The sequence below is a fragment of the Watersipora subatra genome, chromosome 10, assembly GCF_963576615.1.
Source record: "Watersipora subatra chromosome 10, tzWatSuba1.1, whole genome shotgun sequence".
Classification (NCBI taxonomy): domain Eukaryota; kingdom Metazoa; phylum Bryozoa; class Gymnolaemata; order Cheilostomatida; family Watersiporidae; genus Watersipora; species Watersipora subatra.
In genome coordinates, this window is record NC_088717.1 from 26,544,859 (window position 1) to 26,567,017 (window position 22,159).

The 22,159-nt window shown below is 37.3% G+C and overlaps 1 protein-coding gene across 1 annotated transcript in view; it reads left to right on the top strand.

The window, feature by feature from the left end:
• Positions 1-1,805: 1,805 nt before the first annotated feature.
• The window catches only part of LOC137405910 (histone deacetylase complex subunit SAP130-like), a 37,517-nt gene continuing 17,163 nt past the window's right edge, over positions 1,806-22,159 (top strand). The window contains exons 1-12 of the mRNA XM_068092374.1: positions 1,806-1,903; positions 2,890-3,120; positions 3,208-3,304; positions 3,461-3,598; positions 3,710-3,856; positions 3,953-4,169; positions 7,079-7,329; positions 8,161-8,314; positions 8,547-8,710; positions 9,591-9,783; positions 11,748-11,858; positions 14,197-14,367. Coding sequence (XP_067948475.1) covers positions 2,917-3,120; positions 3,208-3,304; positions 3,461-3,598; positions 3,710-3,856; positions 3,953-4,169; positions 7,079-7,329; positions 8,161-8,314; positions 8,547-8,710; positions 9,591-9,783; positions 11,748-11,858; positions 14,197-14,367 — 1,847 coding nt within the window. The 5' untranslated portion in view covers positions 1,806-1,903; positions 2,890-2,916. The remainder of the gene's footprint in view (positions 1,904-2,889; positions 3,121-3,207; positions 3,305-3,460; positions 3,599-3,709; positions 3,857-3,952; positions 4,170-7,078; positions 7,330-8,160; positions 8,315-8,546; positions 8,711-9,590; positions 9,784-11,747; positions 11,859-14,196; positions 14,368-22,159) is intronic.

Genomic DNA, 22,159 nt, shown 5'->3' on the forward strand with positions numbered 1-22,159 from the left:
TTATGGATGTTTTAGCAGCGCAACTGTGATTGCTAGCTCGGCATTTGTTGTAGTTCTATGGTTAATGCCATGGGTCCCAAACCTCACTGGCATATTCCATTATTGGCGTAATCAATATGAGATGCGATCCTTTTCACTTTTCTGGGAGCTCCATACAAAACATGCTTAATCATACCAAGCCTTTGAGACGCCCTGGCAGTTATTGAGTCTGTGTGCAGGCCCCAGCCAAAATCATTGGCAATATCCACTCCCAAATATTTAAAATGTGTCACAGTATCTAGTTGCATACCGTTAAGGTAATACGTAAAATCACTGTTACTACATCACTTGGCAAAGTGAACCGCCTGACATTCATTCATATTAAAAAACATTTTTTTCTCTGTCAGTCCACTGTTCCAGTAAAGCAAGGTCTAGCTGAAAATTTTGTTAATCAGTCTGAGTTTCTACAGAGCAATACACTAATGCATCGTCTGCAAAAAGCCTAATAGATGATGTTTTTAGGATTTCCGAAATGTTATCAATATACACAGAAAAGGAGAAGGTACCAGGACAGAGCCCTGGGAAACTCCCGATGTAACATTCAAAGAGGTAAATGTAGCCCCTTCCACTACCACCCGCTGACTTCTGTCGGATAAAAAGTTTGCTATCTATCAGACTACCTATGTTAGTGCAGATATTCGATTCAAATAATTTTTATATTAGCAAATTGTGAGGCACTTTGTTAAAAGCCTTGGAGAAGTCAATGACACAGCATGTACCACAATGTTATTGTCAATCATTTTCATGATGTCATCAGTGGTTGTTGATAATTGCGTAGTGCAGGAGAGACCTTTCCTAAAGCCATGCCGGTTACAACTCAAGTCACTATCTAGATGTTGATGAATGTTACAAAAACCGCATGTGTTCGAATAGCTAGCAAGAGATACATGTCAGCAAGACCTATAGTTTCTGGGATTTTCTCTTTCTCCCTTTTTAAAAATAGGGACAAAATTAGCCGTTTTCCAAATATTTTGAAAGTGATAAGTTGAAAAAGAATCGTAGTTTTAAAAGAAGCACCAGCGTTAGGTTGCCTCGATCTTTCTACGTTTTCAAGCCGTCCAGCCATTCGGCCATGTGCAGCGTTATAACCAGCCTATACATGTATCTTGTGAAACTAAACAACCGCAAGACTGGCTGTAACGTGAGAGGCGATTGCTAGGAGCGATAGCAACCAATCGCGAAATACTAGCCTCAGATATCTTGAAACCTGCAAAAAACTGTAAAAGTGGTATCGACCCGTCAAATAAAACTAAAACACAAAGCGAAAGTGAAACTAAAAACTCACACGAATCATAGTTGGGAGTTATTCAGCTTCGAACAATTGACTACATTTATAGCACTTCCAAAATATAATTCAGTCCACAATGTACCATGAACTGATGTACTAAAACTCATTTGTATGAACATGTTACAAAACTATTTGTATAACTATTTTACACGCACCCATAACATAAAAACACAATCAAAGAATTATCACATTGAGATACAACGTTGTTGTCGGCTAGAGGTCGCCAGCACCGCGGGAAGCTCAGCTATTTCTTGACACACCAAATGTATAGTTTTAAATTTTTTTTGCGCTGATAGAAAAAACGTTTTGATCGTTTCAACTTTTTTAAAAACAATAAGATCTTTAGATAATTAGTTTTATACATAAAATTTATTTGTACTTATTTATAAAATACAACAGATCTGTAATTTTTAAAATTCAAACTACTCTAACGTGTAGGGAGCATCTTGTGAGAGCGAAATAGGCCAAATTTAGTTCAAGCTTGACTTAGAATCATCGCCTGGAGACCTCTGTATTTTCCTATTCAGCATTGTCAGTTAAAATTTCTACTTGTTAGGAAATCCGCCAATCACATAGGTAAGTTATTTGTTTTTTAATCAGTTGTTTATGTTTGAAACCTGTTGCAATAACATTGTAGCATATTTAGTAAAGTAATGTGGTAGTTACCGAAGTTAAAAAGATAAAAGTTGAAGCTACAGCCAGTGGGGTGATTAAAGATACATATAAGCAAGAGCCCGAACAAATCTATAATACTCGTCAAGAGGGAGGGTTGTATGTACCATCAATAAAAACCAAAGCTTATTTTAATTCTTTCTGGCCTAGAACCACTCGAGAAATCAGAGATGGAATTTGATAATTTCGGCACACCCTTTTTGGCAACTTTTGGCCCGGGGACATTGTAATCAATGTTGTATTTATATCATTGTAAATATTTTGTATATGGCATTTGATTCATTAATTCATTTTCTTTTTTTTTGTTTTTTGATTCACATAGCAGTATTAGAAATAGATATTATATGATGTAAATATGAAATATCGAAGGAATATTGTTGCAATACTCTTTAGATACAAATACAAGCCGAAAGCAAAATTAAAAACATTGAAAAAAGGGAAGAAGGGGAAGAGAGAGGAAAGAAAGGAGGAAGGGAAGGGAAAATTTTTGCTGGTATACTGTTTAAAATAAAGAGTTCCCACGTATTTTGCCTCCTGCGTGAGGCTTTCAGTGGGAAAAACCCGATCCGATATTAAAGCACGACTGTTGTTTTGGTAATCAACGCCACTGTTAGTAATATAATCGTTTATCGCATGTTTTAAGATTGTAGTTGTTAAAAGTGATGTTTCTTTCACGTCTATTTATGCTACTTGGAACCTATCATAAGCTGCTTCTATCAGTCGGGCATTCATCTTAGCAGGTTTTTTGTATTTGCCACTAGTTTACTGTCCACGTATCGGCATTAGACGACAAATAATTTGCTTTTGCCGAACCGGTCATTGCCATCGACACCACATCTGAAGATTTTTATTTTGTTGGTTGTTTTGAAAGCATTGTACTGTTATTACAGAATTCTGCTTTGAATCCATCATGCACGATGTCTAGTCTGGAGACAAACACTTACACAGTCAAACCATCTGTGCAAGTTGGAAATCCAATAACAGTCACCAAACCTATTATTGCGAGCAATCTTTGTATTAGACCACCTTCGGCGGAATTAGCGCACCCATTTCACCAACAGCCAAAGAAAATTCAGCCATTTCCAAAGGTAGCGCCCCCTCGCGACCATCATAAAGCTAAGGTAAATTTCATTTAGCGACTATTAAGTGCCTTAAATATAGATTTAGCTGCGTTGATTGATAACTGTGAAAGTCACTTATTTTTGTAGCCTGGTGTGCCAACAGTATTTCAGCTAAAGAGCCTGCACAAACCTGCACCTGCCAGTGTAAATGCGGACTATAACAGCACTGAAGCTACAAAAAAAGGTATGCCATCAAATAATGTTACATTGGGCAACATTGCATAAAATCGAGACCAGAGAAATTAACATCTCAGCGTGTAATACTGTGTGAGGTATTATGCAAGTACGTTATGTGCTGTTGCATGTCTCCGTAATCCGGAAGGATCTATTTATGTTATAGTACAAGCAAAGCTAGATCCGAGCATGGGTAATGAGTCAGGTCGTCTGCATAACTCAGCAATAGGATCATCAGTTGATCCTGGCATTCAACATTCGATCAGTACACCTATATCTGCTCATCTCAACAACAATATCCCAGGTTGTTTGCTCGCAATTTATCTCGGCATAATGAATTTTGAAACTGATTCTTGTCATTCTGACTTAGCAATGAATAAGCCTGCCAGTTGCTAGTAATAGATACCTCATTCAGTTCCAGTTGCTTCACTAAACGCCAGTGCTCCGCCAAGGATGGCTTCAATAATTACAGCCCCTGGCATGGATAACAGAATGGCTGAAGTGAGGACATCTAATAATGTAGCAGCTCCAGCTCAGCACGCCCTTCCTTCAGGCCCTAGAGGTAAATATTTGATTAAAAACTCAATTTTTTAGACTCCGTTCATTAGCGGGTTTTAGGTTCTGGTTCTTTCTATATTCTTTTGCATATTTTGTGTAGTTGTCTCTACATCAAGCAGCAAAACAATAACTGGAGGCGTGCCAGTTCCTGGTCATTTGAAACAGCAGGTCTCGCACCGAGGTACTACATTCGGTACAAGAACTACTGTTATTCAATCCGCTCATGGTGTAAAAGGCCCACAACAACAGATTGTACGATCTGTCTCTTCACAGATGCGGACGGTGACAACAACGCATCGCCCAACCAACCCACCAATGTGAGTCCATGTTTCCACTGTGTTGTCTCATTCTGAGAAACAAAAAAAGTTTCACAGTGGTTGAGATGTTTTTTGCTACATCATTTTGACAAGTATTATTTTCATATACAGTAGACGCTCCCACAACGTAATTAATCTGTTCCAGGAACAATTACGTTTTAGTGAATTCATGTTATACGAACAGTAAAGACTATGTAAATTGTCTAATCCGTTCCAAGTTCTTTCTCGTCTCTCTAAGACTCGAAGTCACCCCTTTGGTCATACAACCTATCTTTTTACTTTGTTGGCTGTATGTAACTGTAATATTATTAGTTTGCTTTGACAACTTATCTTTCTTTCAGATCAATTTCACTGGTTTTATAGACTATGATTGCGATGATTTTACAGTAAGTTGATGGGGAACGCACATATTCGACATTTATTTATGATGATTTGTTCTTTTTTGACAGCAAAGTCTTTCTGAAAATTAAAACTAATAACAAATATTTTATATGGCTACAATAAAGCAAAACAAAAATATATTTTACTATGGAAAGAGCGGTCTCTACTTGTCATCTATTTGTACCCAGGGGTCAAGGTTAGAATAAAAAATAAATTTTGGCGATACTCTCAACTCGTGACATTCATATTGGTAGACCGGCGCTGTAGCACCTGCACCAATCAATCGCCTTCAAGTATTTATTAATATTTTCACAGCCACCTTTTCTCTGTTTTGTCGACACATCAGACGATCTATCACGACGAACTAAAAGGTCATGGACGTTGTTTCTATAATCGATATACGCCCGTCATTTTTTCGTACAAGTGTGGTGAGATTTGTTACCATTCAAATTGAATTTGAGAAGTTGTCACTACTTGATACTTTACTTTATCTGGAATGTAAATTTACATTATCCATCGTTTTTTTTTGACGTCATCAAGTCGTTTGCACATGCGCTCGTTCACGAAAAAGCCGCCATATTTGTAGAAAATGATCGTTTTTCTTTGATTTATTAGTACTTTTAAGTGTTGTTTTGATACCATAATCAACAAATTGCAAACAAAAACATCGTTTTCAAATTATCTTTGCAAAAGCTTCGTGTTTCTAACGATAAAATTGTCTATAAAGTTGGCCGACAACGATGAAATGGCGTCACGAATGATAGGAAGTATACTCTTTAGGAGCATCTACTGTATGCATTAAATATGGCTTGATGTCACATGCCGTAAAACCTCTAATTGAGCGCCAGCTCTATTTGACTGCCACTATGAGAGGATTGAAAATAGAGTGCCATCATCCTATATTTGAGCGCCACCTCCATTTAACCCTATCTTTGCCTATCTTTGATCTTTATGAACCCATACTGTCAAGCTTTTCACTTTTTTGTTAAAATTTGGAAACAACACTATAGAAATAATTACTGTCTCAGGCTGATAGTAGTTAGGCTAATACAAAATCGTATTAATGGTGAATCGTTAACATTAATAAAAATCAATTCTCTCATTGTCCAACTTCAAAGCTTTTCACTTTTTTGGTTTAAATTTTGAAAGCAACACCATAAATATAATCAATAACGGTCTCGGGCTATGAGTAGTTCCTTGTTTAGCACGGTCTTGATACTTCGAAGTAAGTATATAAAAATGGTTTAATTTTACGATGGTAGATGAACTTTGAAAGCATCATCATAGAAATAATTACTAACAGTTTCATACTAATAGTAGTTCCTTGTTTAACGCGGTCTTAACACTTCGACGTACATGCATAAAAATTGGTTTTCAAGTCTGGGCCAAAGATTACGTTTAGCGAGCAAAACATTTACGCGTTGCATTTGTGCTAAATGCATCAAGTAAAATTTTTGCTTCTCCAAAAATTGTTTGGATGCTAATATTGACTACTTCAGCAGTGCAGAAGACGAGTTGATGTCAAAAGACATTGTGGAAGGTATTGGACAACTAAAGGATGATCGTTCCATCGAAATCAACAATTAGAACGCAGCTATCTGCGCAAACGATGGAAATATATTTGTTATAAAAACGTTAATTTTTGTTTCTGCATGTAATATAAGTATGATTCGTTTACCTCACTTACTCATGAATGTATATTTGTAGCATTTGGTAGATTATCATTATCGAACTTATAAGTTTGCAAATTTATAACATATTATTTGATAGCATCATTGTGGTAATCTGATCATACCATTGATGGACGCTCGTATCTTCTCTTCTAGTGCACATAAAAAGCTAGCTTTTTCTGCAAACTAACAAACATATCAATGAGTGCAATGAGTTTTTATGCAACGTTATTAAAATATATATAGAATAAAAGTATGTTTTTAAATTTGAAAAAAAATATTAAAAGCCTCAACAAATTGCAAAGAAGGACGCAAGCTATAATATTATTGCAGGTCAATTGCAAGCAATAGATATCAACTAGTAGAATAAATTTCTCAGTTTCTCAAGGCATATTTATTAAGAGATCTTTGACAAGTTGGAGGTAAGTTAGCAGACTTGTTGCATCCAAAAGGTTTAATATTGCTCCACCAGAAAAAGAGGGCAAAATATAGGCGGAAATTTGCTTCGTTCCACATTTTGACGAGCCATTTGAAAAATTAAACTGTTAGCCTTTATTTGAACGCCGCCTCCAATTGATCGCCGCTATAATAGAGGAAGGGTTGAAAACTAGAACGTCATGGCGTTCAATTAAGGGTTTTATGGTAGATATCATGTTTGTGGTCTACATTGTAGATACGTCCAAATATGTTTCCAATGGCATTTGCGAAGCATTACTTTGTTTTGCAAGTAGTGCTTATTCATACCCGCGGTAATAGTTTGTATGCTGTAGAATGACCATTATCTCCCAACCTTCATCTAAACTATGCACATTCTGTTGCCTGATTAGCGCCTGTCATCTTATATTGTTATTTGTTTAGAGCACCCGCTGCCACTCACCAGTCTCAAAACCCGACCACGGTGCAGATTACGATACACCAACCAAAACACACGCTAAGCAGTCCCTCGGCTGGTACCGAGAGGCCATCTACAAATACTCCACAATCGTCGCCCAGTACGCACTATGGCAATGCACACACTCAAGTGCCGGCTTGCGGTGCGCAGCCAGGCCCGCAACGCGTGGTAAATTCTCAGAGCAGCACTGGTGGCATTCAGCAGAATAGAACTACTGGTAGGTGATGTAGCACGCGAATATATTGGATTTTCATTTTGACGTACTTCTAAAAATGACATAATTTTTTAGATGCTATTTTTAAAATTCAAACTACTCTAGCATATTGGGAGCGTCTGTAAGAGCGAAATAGGCCCATTTCGGGTCAAGCTTGTATAAGAATCACCGCCTGGAGACCCTTTTATTTTGTTATGCAGCATTGTCAGTTAATATTTATACTTATTAGGAAATCCTCTAATCATATACGCTAGTTATTTGTTTTCATAATTAGTTGTTTATAATTAAAACATGTTGCACTAACCTGAACGCCCATTTTAGAGAATTTTTAGATAATTTGCTAAATTCTCTTGAGATTTCCTATCATTCTTTTAATGACAAAGAAAATTGATAGTTCCAACCAACTATTCATATTTTTATTTTGTACTAGTAACCTTGGCAACTAGTAACCTGGGCAGTTCCATGCATCGTGAGAGATCGTCATGAACAATCAGTATGTGCATAATTATCTCGTGAAGTGGTGAGGCAGCTGTGTAGTGGTCAACCCACCAGTCTGTAAAATGGAGTTGAATTCCTGTGTAAGGCAACTTTTTTTGCCAACGCTATTGCTGTGACATCAGACGGACACAGTTCTTATTATAGAAAATATTTCTGAGCAAGAAGTATTTTGACTTTACTCTTGTAAGCTTGACACGAGTTATCATTTTAGTTTAGGTTCAGTCTGTAGTTTTTTTTCCTTCAGTTTGGCCATCTACTTACTTTTATTGACTTACCGTGGTACCTATAGGAGATGAATGCTTGTCAGTGGATCGCATCAGGTATTTATTGTTGTAGTACCCATTGGTACTCCTGAGCAGAATCGACTCTCTACTGGCCCTAACTCTAACTTTGCTCTGAGGAAATCAGGTCGGCCGCCTGGACCCATGCAGCATGATTATATGACAAGTGTGAGAAAGCCAGGACCTACAGACTTCACGCCTTTGCCCAGGTAAGTCAAACTTAACCCTAGAACCTAGCTACATGAACCCCAACAGCACTTGTCTCGGCTAGTCAAATTATAGCTGATCATTTGTCTCCCCCTAACAAGCTCTTGACTGACTCAAGCTGTAGCCCAACCCTTTAGGAAACTTATAGGCAAACAAGTAACTGCTTTTGGAAATTTGGCTAGATAGTTTTCTTGTCACTATTGTTTGCTCATTCTGCTCATTGTCTTGTTGCAGTCGCTCAGGTGTGTCCATGCACGCGGCAGCCGACCACAAACCACTGATGACAAGTGGGTTTTATTCTACTGCAACGGCGACGACATCATCTGTCGGCGGGAACTTTCATCCAACGACCATAAGCAACCTCGATCAGCATCAAGGAGTCTTTAAAACGCACAATTGTAAGTAGGTTTTCCGTGCTGATAGACCATTTTCCCATGTTGTGTCTGTTTATCGCTGATTGTGTCAGGGCCAAAGTAATATACTCATTCTTTTGCCGAATCTACACTGATCTAGATAGCTTTATGCTAACATCCTAGTGACTGCATTTGAGTAGCCGAGTACCATCATATATATCTTATGTGAGCTGGGTATACATGTCTGACTGTAGCAAGCCATTTGAGAGCATACTACCTGTTCTACTGGGTCTATGATTTGTGAGCTGGGGATACATGTCTGACTGTAGCAAGCCATTTGAGAGCATACTACCTGTTCTACTGGGTCTTGTTTTTTCTTTAAGTTTGTGTCTTTTCTGTAGTGAAATTGGATTAAAATGTTTAACCATGATTTTCTTTGGAGTTGTGCTCCACTGGAGACAAGTTTCATAACTCTAATTTTCAAAAGAGAGCATTGCGGTTATTGAAGTTTTTCTTATTCTCAATGCAATAGAAACTTAAGTTTTACTTATCAGTTGTTTTAAAAGTGTGTTGACCTGACATGCAAACGGTACTATAATTTGTGCAGGCAATAGCTGCTTTCATGTTGTGATTTGTGGTCTACCTTTTACTTTGAGCATCGCAAAACTTTACTTTTTGTGCTTGGAAGCATTCGTGGGTTGTCAAAGATGTTTTTCACGCTTCACCTAATTGTTTAACTCCTTTGGAGTTAGCCAAATATTCTCATCATATGGCATGCTATTTGGTAATGCTTGCTCAGCCTATAGGATATGCAATCTCATTTATTCTTTTATTTATTCACAATTCTTTCTGGAAGCATTCGTATAGTATTTTTTGAGAGTCTGAAGCAGAATTACTGATAATTTGTTTATATTATATCTTGTAGACAATATACCTCTTTCTCACATACCATCATCAGCAGTTCCTACTATTATATCTACACCGGGCCGGTCTGGCTCCTCTGGCTCCTCTACTGTCATAATGGCTGACAACCCACCTCAAGACTCGACGGGTTCAGCTCACACCCTCTCTAGACCAGGCGTTTCTCCGAGCATCCTCCGCAAACGACCGCATGACAGGTTAGGTTCTAGGCTAATATAGTCTTTTTTTCACATGAGTTTCCTCGCTGCATGGTTATTGCTGTCAACTTCCACTAACCCTTTTCAACAAGTCATCAAGTCTGCATCTCTGTACCCCCATTTTCCTCTAATTTTTTATGCCAATAAGTTAATGACATTTTGTACATTCCCCTAAGTCAGGGGTTTCCAACCTTTTTTTGCTCAGTTCCCCCTTGACCTGTTCAGAAATTTGAATTCCTCCCTACACATACTGCATGGCTAAAAACAACAGCCAATACAAATTATAATCAGACTTTATTGTGCATGTACAAACATATAGCGAAACATTTTTATACAACATGTAACCATGTAATGGTGCGTTTACACTGGCCAACACCGACTCCGATTAGGTGCCAATACCCCGACTCAGACAGGTACCTCAGACATTTCACGTATGGGTGCTGACACCGACTCCCCCTTTACATTGCAACGATTGAACGATTTTTGTCGGTACCAACAGCCAATCACAGCGCTTCGCCGTTCTGACCTTCACCCGACCACGCGAAGACGAGTACACATAAAAATCAACGCGCTTGATGTGGAAAATTATATACTAGCACTACACTACTACTACTGCTCCTACTACTACCGCTAGAAGCAACTACTGAATGCCGAGCAAAGAATGAATGATGAGGCAATGAAAGTTCGAGCAAAAAACTGTACGTACAGTTCTTTCGTCCGAGTAATTATAATAAATAAAATGAATAATGAAGAAGATTGAATGGTGAATGTATATTAATGGTAGTAGTAGTGTGGTGGACGCCGGGCCAACACTTTAAACTTCTTGTAATTATATATTTGTATATATTTTATATGTCTGTAAGTATTTTATTATATGTGTTGTCCTTTTTATTATAGCCTTGTTACTCGTTATGCTATCAATTGTCGTCGTTTATGTTGTCATATCAATGCACTAGCGGGCCTAATTATTGGCCATTTAAACATTGTTAGCCGGTGTTCCTACTCGGTCCCGTTAGCCGGAACGGGCAATTTTATTGTATATAAGGGAGCAACGCTCACTTAGTAGACATAGCAAATGGCCGTACGCTCCCCGGCTAGTGAATTTCCTTCGCTAATAAAACATTGAATAAAATCACATACAATTTATTTCTGTATGAAATAATCTAGATCGTGCCAAGTAAGGGCCGGCAAATTCTTTTGTAGTGGAACTAGTAGTAGTACTAGTATTAGTCGTACAACTGGCTATTCACTTTTAATTAATTTAAATTAAAGAACTAACTTGATTTTTTGGTACTCTCGCGTTCACATCGTTGCTAGCCATGCTGGTTCACTGTCAGAAAGAGCACGAGGGAAAGTTTAATGAGTCTCCTAGCCTCTCATTAAACTTAGCCCTTTCGTTTCATAAACTTAGCACTGTCATTAAAGCCTAGGCTCATTTAATCAGAGGCTCCTAGGTTCTGATTGGCTGATGAGCATCCGATTTGTCGGTGCAACCGGGCACTGCTGGGTTTCACCGGCACCGATCTTTCTGTTCACACCTACCGACACCGACTCATCAAATTTGTCTGTTCACGACAAAATCGGCCACCAAAATCGGTGTAAATGCACCATAATTATTGAGATTTCTGTTGCTAGTCATTCAGGCACAGTACTTCAATGGGAGGCTTTGTTTTGGACAGGGCATGATGCATCTTGTACCATCAATTGATCACAAGCTTTAGACTTAATGCAGTTGACTAGCATTACTTATAACGGAAAGTGGAATTTGTTGAAGGAAGGCACTCGAACTTTCATGACAGGATAAAAACAAAAAATCTAAGAAGTCAGACACCTCTCTGTTCCCCCATATGTTTAAAATTCCTCTAATTGGGGAATTCTCTCCTTGTTGAAAACCCCTGCTCTAAGTGCTGTTGTAATGTACAGGTGTAGTAGACATATTCATTTGTTGGGTTATTTTGTTGCAGTTCTAATGCGGTAGTGGTTAAGAAACTACCTGGCGATAGATTGGCAGGATACAGTGAAAGGGCATTAAACTCTCAGCCCCTCAGCCCTGCCAAACACCAAATAAGCAATGTGTAAGTGTTGTTATTGTACAAGCCATCTGTACAAGGTCTGTCTAACTTTAACGGTGTGATAACCCGGTGTGTTGTCACACTCATCAGGTATACCATTCTCAACAGCATTCGCCGGGAGTGTTGTGGTGTGTCAGCTTTGTATGCGTTGTATTGGTGTAAAAAAACGATCATTTTGTTGTATCGCTGTTTAATGCTCCAAATACAGTAGACTCTCTTACAACATAAATAATCTATTCCAAGAACGTTTATAGGCATTTTACGTTATACGAACAGGAAATTATGTGTAAATTGTGTCCTTTCAATGATCATCCCAAACTCACTACTTTCTCCTTTCAAAAGGAAAAACTAGACTTTACTTTTTTCATTTAAAGACTACAGTAGCTGTAGTATTATTGGTTTGTATCGACCAGTTTATCACTTTTTATTATCAATTTCTCTCGGTTTACGGTTTGTGATTACGGTAATCTTACAATAAGTTGGAGGTACACACACCTTCAATGTCAATTTATATCAGTTCTTATTATTTTTCTAGACAGCCATTATCTAATCTGAAAAAAAGTATTGCAAAATATTTTATGTCTAAAATAAGGTAAAACAAAAGGCTAGCTTTACTAGATGTATAAGGAGCAGCGTCTGTCTGTCTGACCATCTATCCGTCGCCATGGTTCGAGGTTAGCGTAAAAACTCCTTACATTCAGCTTGGTATATCGACACCCCAATGCCTGAACTAATAGATCGCCTGAACTAATAGATCGTCTGAACTAATAGATCGCCTTGAAGTATTTTAAAATTATTGTGCCACAGCATATTTTCTGTGCTTTGTCGACAAACCTGAACTAGATTGTCAGAATACTAGTATATATAATAAATAGACTCCTACGCATCGTTTTATTTATCTCAAATGTGGCAGGAGAGAAAAAGATATTTTCAAAGGGTAGCTATGAGACTCTCGTTATTCAAATCTGACAGCTTGTACCGCAAGATCTCTTTATTTTCTACGACATTTTTTATGTAATGTGAAGGAAACGCTTTCTAGAAATTCTTTGCATTAGCTGGAATTTATGTAATATGTTTATGTTATAGTAGTGGCTTTTTTAAATATTAACCATTGGCCAAAACCATAAGCTATAAATTCTTCCAAATAAAAATTAGGTTCCTTATTCAAATGTTTTGAATCTACTAAAAAATTTCGTTCCTCAAACTCAAATATGTTTATGTTATAGTAGTGGCTTTTTTAAATATTAACCATTGGCCAAAACCATAAGCTATAAATTCTTCCAAATAAAAATTAGGTTCCTTATTCAAATGTTTTGAATCTACTAAAAAATTTCGTTCCTCAAACTCGAGAAATTTTGTGCAATGTTTGTGATTATCGTAAGTGACGGTAGAAACTGCCGGAAGTATGTAATGTCAGTGATGACTGTTGCAGGCCAGTTGAGAAACAGTTGGAAGTTAATGTCAGTGATGACTGTTGCGGGCCAGTTGAGAAACTTTTGGAAATATGTAATGTCAGTGATGACTGTTGCAGGCCAGTTGAGAAACAGTTGGAAGTATGTAATGTCAGTGATGACTGTTGCAGGCCAGTTGAGAAACAGTTGGAAGTATGTAATGTCAGTGATGACTGTTGCAGGCCAGTTGAGAAACAGTTGGAAGTATGTAACGTCAGTGTTGACTGTTGCAGGCCGGTTGAGAAACAGCTGGAAGTTCATGTCAGTGATGACTGTTGCAGGCCAGTTGAGAAACAGCTGGAAGTATGTAATGTCAGTGATGACTGTTGCAGGCCAGTTGAGAAACAGTTGGAAGTATGTAATGTCAGTGATGACTGTTGCAGGCCAGTTGAGAAACAGCTGGAAGTATGTAATGTCAGTGATGACTGTTGCAGGCCAGTTGAGAAACAGTTGGAAGTATGTAATGTCAGTGTTGACTGTTGCAGGCCGGTTGAGAAACAGCTGGAAGTATGTAATGTCAGTGATGACTGTTGCAGGCCGGTTGAGAAAAAGTTGGCAGTATGTAATGTCAGTGATGACTGTTGCAGGCCAGTTGAGAAACAGTTGAAAGTATGTAATGTCAGTGTTGACTGTTGCAGGCCAGTTGAGAAACAGCTGGAAGTATGTAATGTCAGTGATGACTGTTGCAGGCCAGTTGAGAAACAGCTGGAAGTATGTAATGTCAGTGATGACTGTTGCAGGCCAGTTAAGAAACAGCTGGAAGTATGTAATGTCAGTGATGACTGTTGCAGGCCAGTTGAGAAACAGCTGGAAGTATGTAATGTCAGTGATGACTGTTGCAGGCCGGTTGAGAAACAGCTGAAAGTTCATGTCAGTGATGACTGTTGCAGGCCAGTTGAGAAAGACACTGCAAGTCAATCATCAACAGACACAGCTATGAGCTCTGAGTCACCTGTTCGTCCCACCATCAAACCTGAACCCGTCGAAGCGATAGAGAATGGAGAGAGAGACGTTCAAGCTGTTGATGTATCTCCCCGTAAGAAGCCTCGCAAGCAGCTGCTGTGAGTCACTAGTTTACCATTTACCAGCTTAATTTGCTAATTTTTCTGAATTATTTCCCAAATTTTGTCTCGAGTTTCATGAAGTAGTGTTTAGAAATTGCTTTTGAACACTAGGTAATATTTGCAGTTATTGCTTCAAACCTGTTATAGTTTCAGAAAAATTGCTCCTAAAGTATATTTTATACCAGTTTAAAACATTTTAACGTGTCAAGCCACAGTACAGATGACTCTCGTTAAGACGGAACTTGTTAATCAGGATGTTGGCCAAAGCGGACAAATTTTGCATAGCAGCTGCACTCAATATGTAGGATAATGTGTGATATGCTCATATAATTGGTAATCGGTTGGTAATGATTTTTAGTAAAAGTATAAAGAATTATCAAATATAGGAACACTCGTCTATTTGAGGCTGTTCCATAAATTACTTGCATGAGTGAAATGTGTTTTTCAATCATATCCTTGGTGCTATTCGGCTTTCATGACAATGAAATATAATTTTATAGGATTTGTAAATATGTAAAAAAGCGAATCACAAGTTTGAATTTGATTGAAACAGTAACTTATCCAATATTCAGTAAAACAAAGCAGTTGTAATCCTTTGCATGAATGTAATTTCTGCAACCATTTTGTTGCCATTACAGAGGTTGTCTAACATTCGTTGCAATATTTAAAATGTTTTGCAAAATTGTATGCAATGTATTGCTCATGCAAATTGTCACAACCACAAATTTACACCCTAGTGGTCTGCGTTTTGAGTAAATATTTCTGTGTTTACGCATAATTCAGACCTGTAATTTTCAATGTATCACCACAGGCCACTTCCATAAGGTAAATAATTATTCCCATTTTTGTATTGAAGCAGTAGTTTCTTTCTCACAGACTAAATACTTTGATGTGTATTGGGTAGATGCCCATATAACACAAACCTCCTTTTACATGAGTTCCACATAATGCAAAGAGTTTTTTTAAGTTTTTGCTTCGTATTATATAATACATTCCATATATTACTTAATACATTGTATATATCACATAATACATTCCATATATCATATAATACATTCCATATATCACAAAATACATTCCATATATTACATAATACATTCCATATATTACTTAATACATTCTATATATCACATAATACATTCTATATATCACATAATACATTTCATATATATAATACATTCCATATATCACATAATACATTCTATATATCACATAATCCATTCCATATATTACATAATACATATCATATATTACATAATACATTCCATATATTACATAATACTTTCCATATATTACATAATACATTCCATATGCTACATAATAAATTCCTTATATTACATAACAGATTCCATATATTACATAATAAATTTCGTATATTACATGATACATTTCGTATATTACATGATACATTTCGTATATTACATAATACATTTCGTATATTACCTAATGCATTCCATATATTACATAACACATTCCAGATATTACATAATACATTCCATATATTACATGATACATTTAGTATATTACATAATACATTCCATATATTACATAACACATTCCATATATTACATAATACATTTCATATATTACATAATACATTCCATATATTACATAATAAATTTCGTAAATTACATGATACATTTAGTATATTACATAATACATTCCATATATTACATAACACATTCCATATATTACATACCACATTCTATATATTACATAATACATTCCATATATTACATAATACATTCCATATATTACATAATACATTCCATATATTACATAATACATTCCATATATTACGTAATACATTCCATATATTACGTAATACATTCTATATATTACGTAATACATTCCATATATTACATAATACATTCTTTATATTACATAATACATTCCATACAATGTAGAGCATCAAGTTGGTGCAAGTTCTCAAATTCAATTTGAATAACGAGAATCCCATAGTTTGCCTTAAAAATATCCCTTTCCTTTTTGCCGCTCTTGGACACAAGAACGGTGTACAGGGGCATCTATATTACATATAAATACTAGTACCCTGGCAGGTTGGAGTGTTGTGAGAGATTGTCAGGTGTACCAAAAAGCGCTGAGCTGGACAATTGTTTAGAAATACCTCTAGGTTGTTGATTAGTGCGGGTGTTCGAGTGTCGGTATACCAAGCAGAATGCTTCGAGTTGGAGTCTCATTGCTATATTTTATCCTAACCTCTAACCCGGGCGGTGGACAGACAGACACCGTTCTTATTATAGTATAGATACATTTTTGTTTTCCTTTATTGTAGAGATGTACAATATTTTTATTATATATATTTCTCACAGCTTATCATCTGTCTTTGTCTGTATGCAGGGCTGTATTGTCCAAAGAAAAAGTGGTCAGGAGACTGTCTGTTAGTAGTTGCCGAGGACCGACTTGGCCGTGCAGGGAGGGTCTGGGAGGGAAGCAGAAGCGCCCTCCCAGAGAAGGCGGGTTCAGGGGCCCTCCCCCAATAAAATTTTGAGAGTTAAGAGCAAATTTAGAGCATTTTAAAGTGTATCTTGTATTATTTAACAGTTGACTTGCGACAAAATTCACATTACAGTTATTTGGTATCAAAAGATTCACCATGTCTTACTTGTGTTGTAGGTTCCAAATATGTGGAAAAGTGATTACAAGCTCTTAAAAGCTCAAAAACGAAAAGCCGCCGTAGATTGGAATCTCTTTATTTCTCTGACGTAGTCAAGTTTGTTTTACAGTTTGTTATTGTCTTGTCACATGATGTTCTTACGTGAATTGAAAGGCCAATAAAAAGCTCAATATAAACGTATCGTAGTACTAGTTTGTGACAAACACTTCGGGTTTACTGAAGACCACATATCAAATATAGATGCTCGCTACTTTACAGTTTTGTTTCGGTTTAGTCTAATTAGCAAGTCGTAATCTGATCATGTGACCCAATACTTCACAAATATATTTCTGCAGCATTTTTCGATTATCACAAGTGACCAACAGGCTCGTCATGATTATCAGACAATGATGTGTACTCCTTCGAGCTAAGGCTATAAAATTAAACGAATTTTTACGGTAAGTTATAAGTTATCACTGCTAAAAGTGACAGCATTACAACGATGATAAAACAAACTCATAAGAACAATAGACATGGTTTTATTGAATGCGTGAAGTATATTTTTGAAAATATTTTGACGAATAAGGTTGCATGAAAGTGTAAACAGAAACTATCTACCACAACTACGTTACATTTGAGCCATTTTGGAAAGGGAATTCAAACTATGGCGGTCTCGTGTGGCTGCGATTTTTTTTTCGTTTTTGAGCTTTTAAGAGCTTGTAATCACATTTCCACATATTTTGTACATACAGCACAACAGAGTAAGACATGGTGAATCTTTTCGTATCAAATAACTGTAACGTGAATTTTGTTGCAAGTCAACCTTTAAGGTTGATATCCAGGTGCTCCCAAGTTGAGTCATTTCAAGTCTTGCAAAGAGAGCTAGCTACAGAATTATATGGTTTTGTGTTGTAACCATATATATGTATACTAGTTGCATTACCCGTCTACAGAAATAGATTCACGCGCAGCATAAGGTTTATTGAGAGTTGTCTTTCATACTGTAAAACAACTCCAAATATACAGTTACATCTCCATCTCTCCCTCTTTCCCCTCTCTCCTTCTCCCTCTCTCTCCTCTCTCTCTCTCTCTCCCTCTCTCTCTCCCCCCTCTCTCCTCCTCGCTCTCCCTCTCTCTCTCCTTCTCTCCCTCTTTCCCCTCTCTCCGTCTCTCCCCTCTCTCCCTCCCTCTTCCCCCTCTCTCTCCCTCTCTCCGTCTCTCCCCTCTCTCTCCCTCTCTCTCTCTCCCCTCTCTCTCTCCCCCCTCCCTCTCCCCCCTCTCTCTCTCCTCTCCGTCTCTCCCTCCCCTCTCTCCCTCTCTCTCTCCCTCTTTCTCTCTCCCTCTCTCTCTCTCCCCCCCCCCTCTCCTTCTCTCCCTCTCCCCCCTCTCTCTCCCCCCCTCCCCTCCTCGCTCTCCCTCTCTCTCTCTTTCTCTCCCTCTCTCTCTCCCTTAGTTCAACGCAACACATGCTGATAGACAACATTTTTTGTTTTTCTGTCGGACATATTAAGAAACAGTTTTCGGCGTGTGCCTACTTTTGAGCAGGCGACGTATAGCTGGTCATGGCTGATGCAGGGTGACAGTAAGTCGATAGCAGCTGCTCTCTTTTCACAATAGCATATCACAACGCTCGGAGTACTCGTGAAGGTTCTGTAATAGTAAGTTACAGTAGGCCTACTCGTAGCTGGAAAAAAATTAGTAACTCGGCTGCTGAAGGAAATGAACATGACCCACTATCACGAACAGTGGCAAATCCAACGTTATTAAGTAGTGGAGATAAGAGAATTTAAATATCTACTATATATGTAAATGTATGTAAATATAAGATAGTGGAGAATAACTGACACTTGCAATCTTACACGATAAATCTTACAGCAATCTTACAAATGTTTGTTGTAAAATGTGAAAATAATTACGAAAAACCAACTGGTTAGATTTAACAGGAAAGGTGTGTAAGCTAATACATCTAGCTGTACAACCCAGCGTTGCCCGGGTAATAAAAAAAACACTGAACAGAAAATTGATTTGTATTTAACATATAACAACATTTGCCATTTTACCTAAAACAACTGTGAAGGGTTTCAAATTTACTTTGTCAAACTACTTTTAAACTTCATATAATGACAAAAAAGGTTTCGTGCAGGTCAAATAATCTTTAAAAATAAAACGACTATAAAGGGTTTAGATGTAACAGTGAAATAATTAGCAAGTAGTAGCTAAATCGAGTCTGTTTTGCTACGATTACAATATGAGATGATTCGGTAATGATACAATTAATACAAACTGAGAAAACAAAATAACATTCGTGAATATGTTGAATTAATAATAACAATTCTTGCATAAGTGTGTATAAAAAAGTTACTGTTCCACCAACAGATATCCACCAAAACTCTGAATACGACGATACTGCTACAACGATATGTTATGTAAAAGTAAATTATTGTAGTGTCTTTGTCTGATCGAAGGTGAGAGAATATAGATGTTACTCCTACTCGAGATAATACATTATTGTCCGCGTGAAAAGTAGTGACCTTAACAGCGATTTAGCAATTGAACCTTAAGAAAAGCCAAAAATAGAGGTTCACAAAAACGGCATCGTGTTTCATAGAATTAATAAAATTTAGTCGCCAATTTCTAATATCGAGAGAGTCTATTGTCAATATCGTTTTGCCGAAAACAAATTAGCCCTAATACGTCGAGGACAAAAAAGCATCGCGTGTCATGTAGCTAAAAGAAAGCCGTAGAGTTGTCATTATTACGTCATTTTGGGGTGAAAACGGCAAACGATGAATAGGTTATGAGGCGCAATAACCGGAGAATCCCGTTAACGCGCCCTAGATACCTAGTAGCGGCTAATAGTCGGAAAAGTACGGTACTCTATAAGGCGGACACACACACACAACGATTGCCGTTTATATAGTAGATTTACATTTATATTCCTAAATATGCATACATGTACATGTGTACATAGAAGATTAATTGTTATAGCTTGACACTTGTCTTTTAAAATTTAAATTTAAGAGCACCTGTTTCAGTTACATAAATATGTTTAAATAATATATTACATGCACCAGGAAAAGACAACAAATAAATTACTTCGCCTGCTTAAAACTTACGCCGTTTAAATTATGGCCACCTAGGAATACAATGAGCAACAAACTTGGCCTGCAAACACAAACGTACATGTACATAGAAGATTGATTGTTGTAGCTTGACACTTGTCTTTTAAAAAGCTCTTCTTCTTTCAATGGGTCCATGGCAGAAATACTTTTCAACTGATTCTGTATCTATTTCATCATTTTTATATATGAGTAACATTAGATGATTATTTAGACAGCCTGCCCATGGTGTTCCTCATCAATCTTTGGATTCGCTTCAATGCAGAAAAGTATCTCTCGCCTACTGCATTGGTGGCAGGCAAAACCAATACTAGATTAGTGAGCCTCTCCACTTCATCACCAGTTGCTAGAGCGCAACGCTGCGCTAGAGCGCTAGGTAATTAGTTGTTGGAAATTCCAAGTGAATGAGCTTAGACTGAAATTCTTACTAATTAGCCGCCGAAGATCACTAAAAGGTCGGGGCTACTCAGCTGCCCAGCCGCCTCAGGGAATACGGGCCTGTGAATTTTATTGTCACGTAATGACTTCCGCGATGTACGCTATGCCGATTTCGCAATTTCCGAGATTTTGACAGAAGAAAAGTGCTCCGGATGGTTCCGGAGTCTCCTAATAGGACAATACGGTACTGTCTGTATGAATATCTCAGCGGCTATAGCTATTCAAATCTTGGAACTGAAATCTCGCATCTTGCTAGATTTGAACTCACAACTTATTGCAACCGCAGGTTCGCAACCCAATTGTTTAACCACCAGTCCATGAAGGCTCTTATGATTCAAAGCCCTTACTACATATACTTTATTCATTCTTTTCCGATTTTTATACGCTAAATGACAATAATTGAAACTCTTAAAGATGTGGTTGCGTCAAATTTGAGTTGGTTGTAAAAGAAAGTATTTTTCTTTGTCTATCAGTTGATATGTTGTTTGTTGGGTTAGGCGATCACATTGTCAAGATATTTGAGGATTAAAATCGAAAAAATTTGATCACGGTAAAGACGCTTGGGCCAAAAAAACATGCCCAGACTTGCCCAAAATGATGTAACGCGTGATACAACCTGTCTCTATCTCTCGTATTCACATCGGCTTTTGCGATAAAAGTCTAGTCCTACGTGGCTCTATTGGCATATATTTTATCTTGTACAGTGCACCCTCGAGATACGATGTTAATTCGTTCCAGGATTGGCATCGCATGGTGAAAAATTCGTAGATCGGGGTATAGAGACCATTGTAATTAAACACTGCAAACACCCCTGGTAAAAATCGTCAATTTTTTATAAAAATGTGTACATATTGACAATTAGCAACAAAATAGTATGTTAACTTTAGTAATTATAGTTACCTACAGTAACTGTATTGTATTTAGTGTATTTTAATGGTTATGATCTGCAATAAAACGCAAAATTATAATGTGTGTACCAAATGCAGTACGTACGGTAAGGAGTTCTTGCCTTCAAAAGGTACGCATAACAAACTTTGAATTCACTTCAAGTAAGTTTAGCTTGCTAAACCTACACTTAAAACTAAGTTTTAGTATGTATCAACTTTTTTTATCAGGAAATTTTATCCTTCAGCAGTTCCTATTTTCACTTTCACTATAAAATTTAGTGTGTCTGGTCGAAACCTTTTTCAACCTAAATCAATAAGGCCGAGCGATGCAGTTATAGAAAGCGGCTCCTCACACACTTGACCATTTAATGGCTACTGAAAAGAAAAATTTTATTTTCTATACCAGACGTACATACCTTTGGAGTAACGTGGCTTTAGCTGGTACATGTAGCGAGTAAAGCAGAGATGAGGCAGAAGCGTATCAATGCTAATTATGGTGCTGTACACTTGAAAATAAATTTAAAACGTAATGAATTGGAATTTTTTAGCAGGCTAAAAGAAGTTGTCCATTCCTGTCCAATTCTTCTACCTTTTCTACGAAAAAATTGATGGTGCAATGCAGAAAATTGCTAACTAGCGCTTGTAAAAGGATCCAGAGAATGTGGTACAGTAGTTTGTCTGGTATGAAATGTGCACAAGAATCAATGTAACCATACATACAAAGTTTG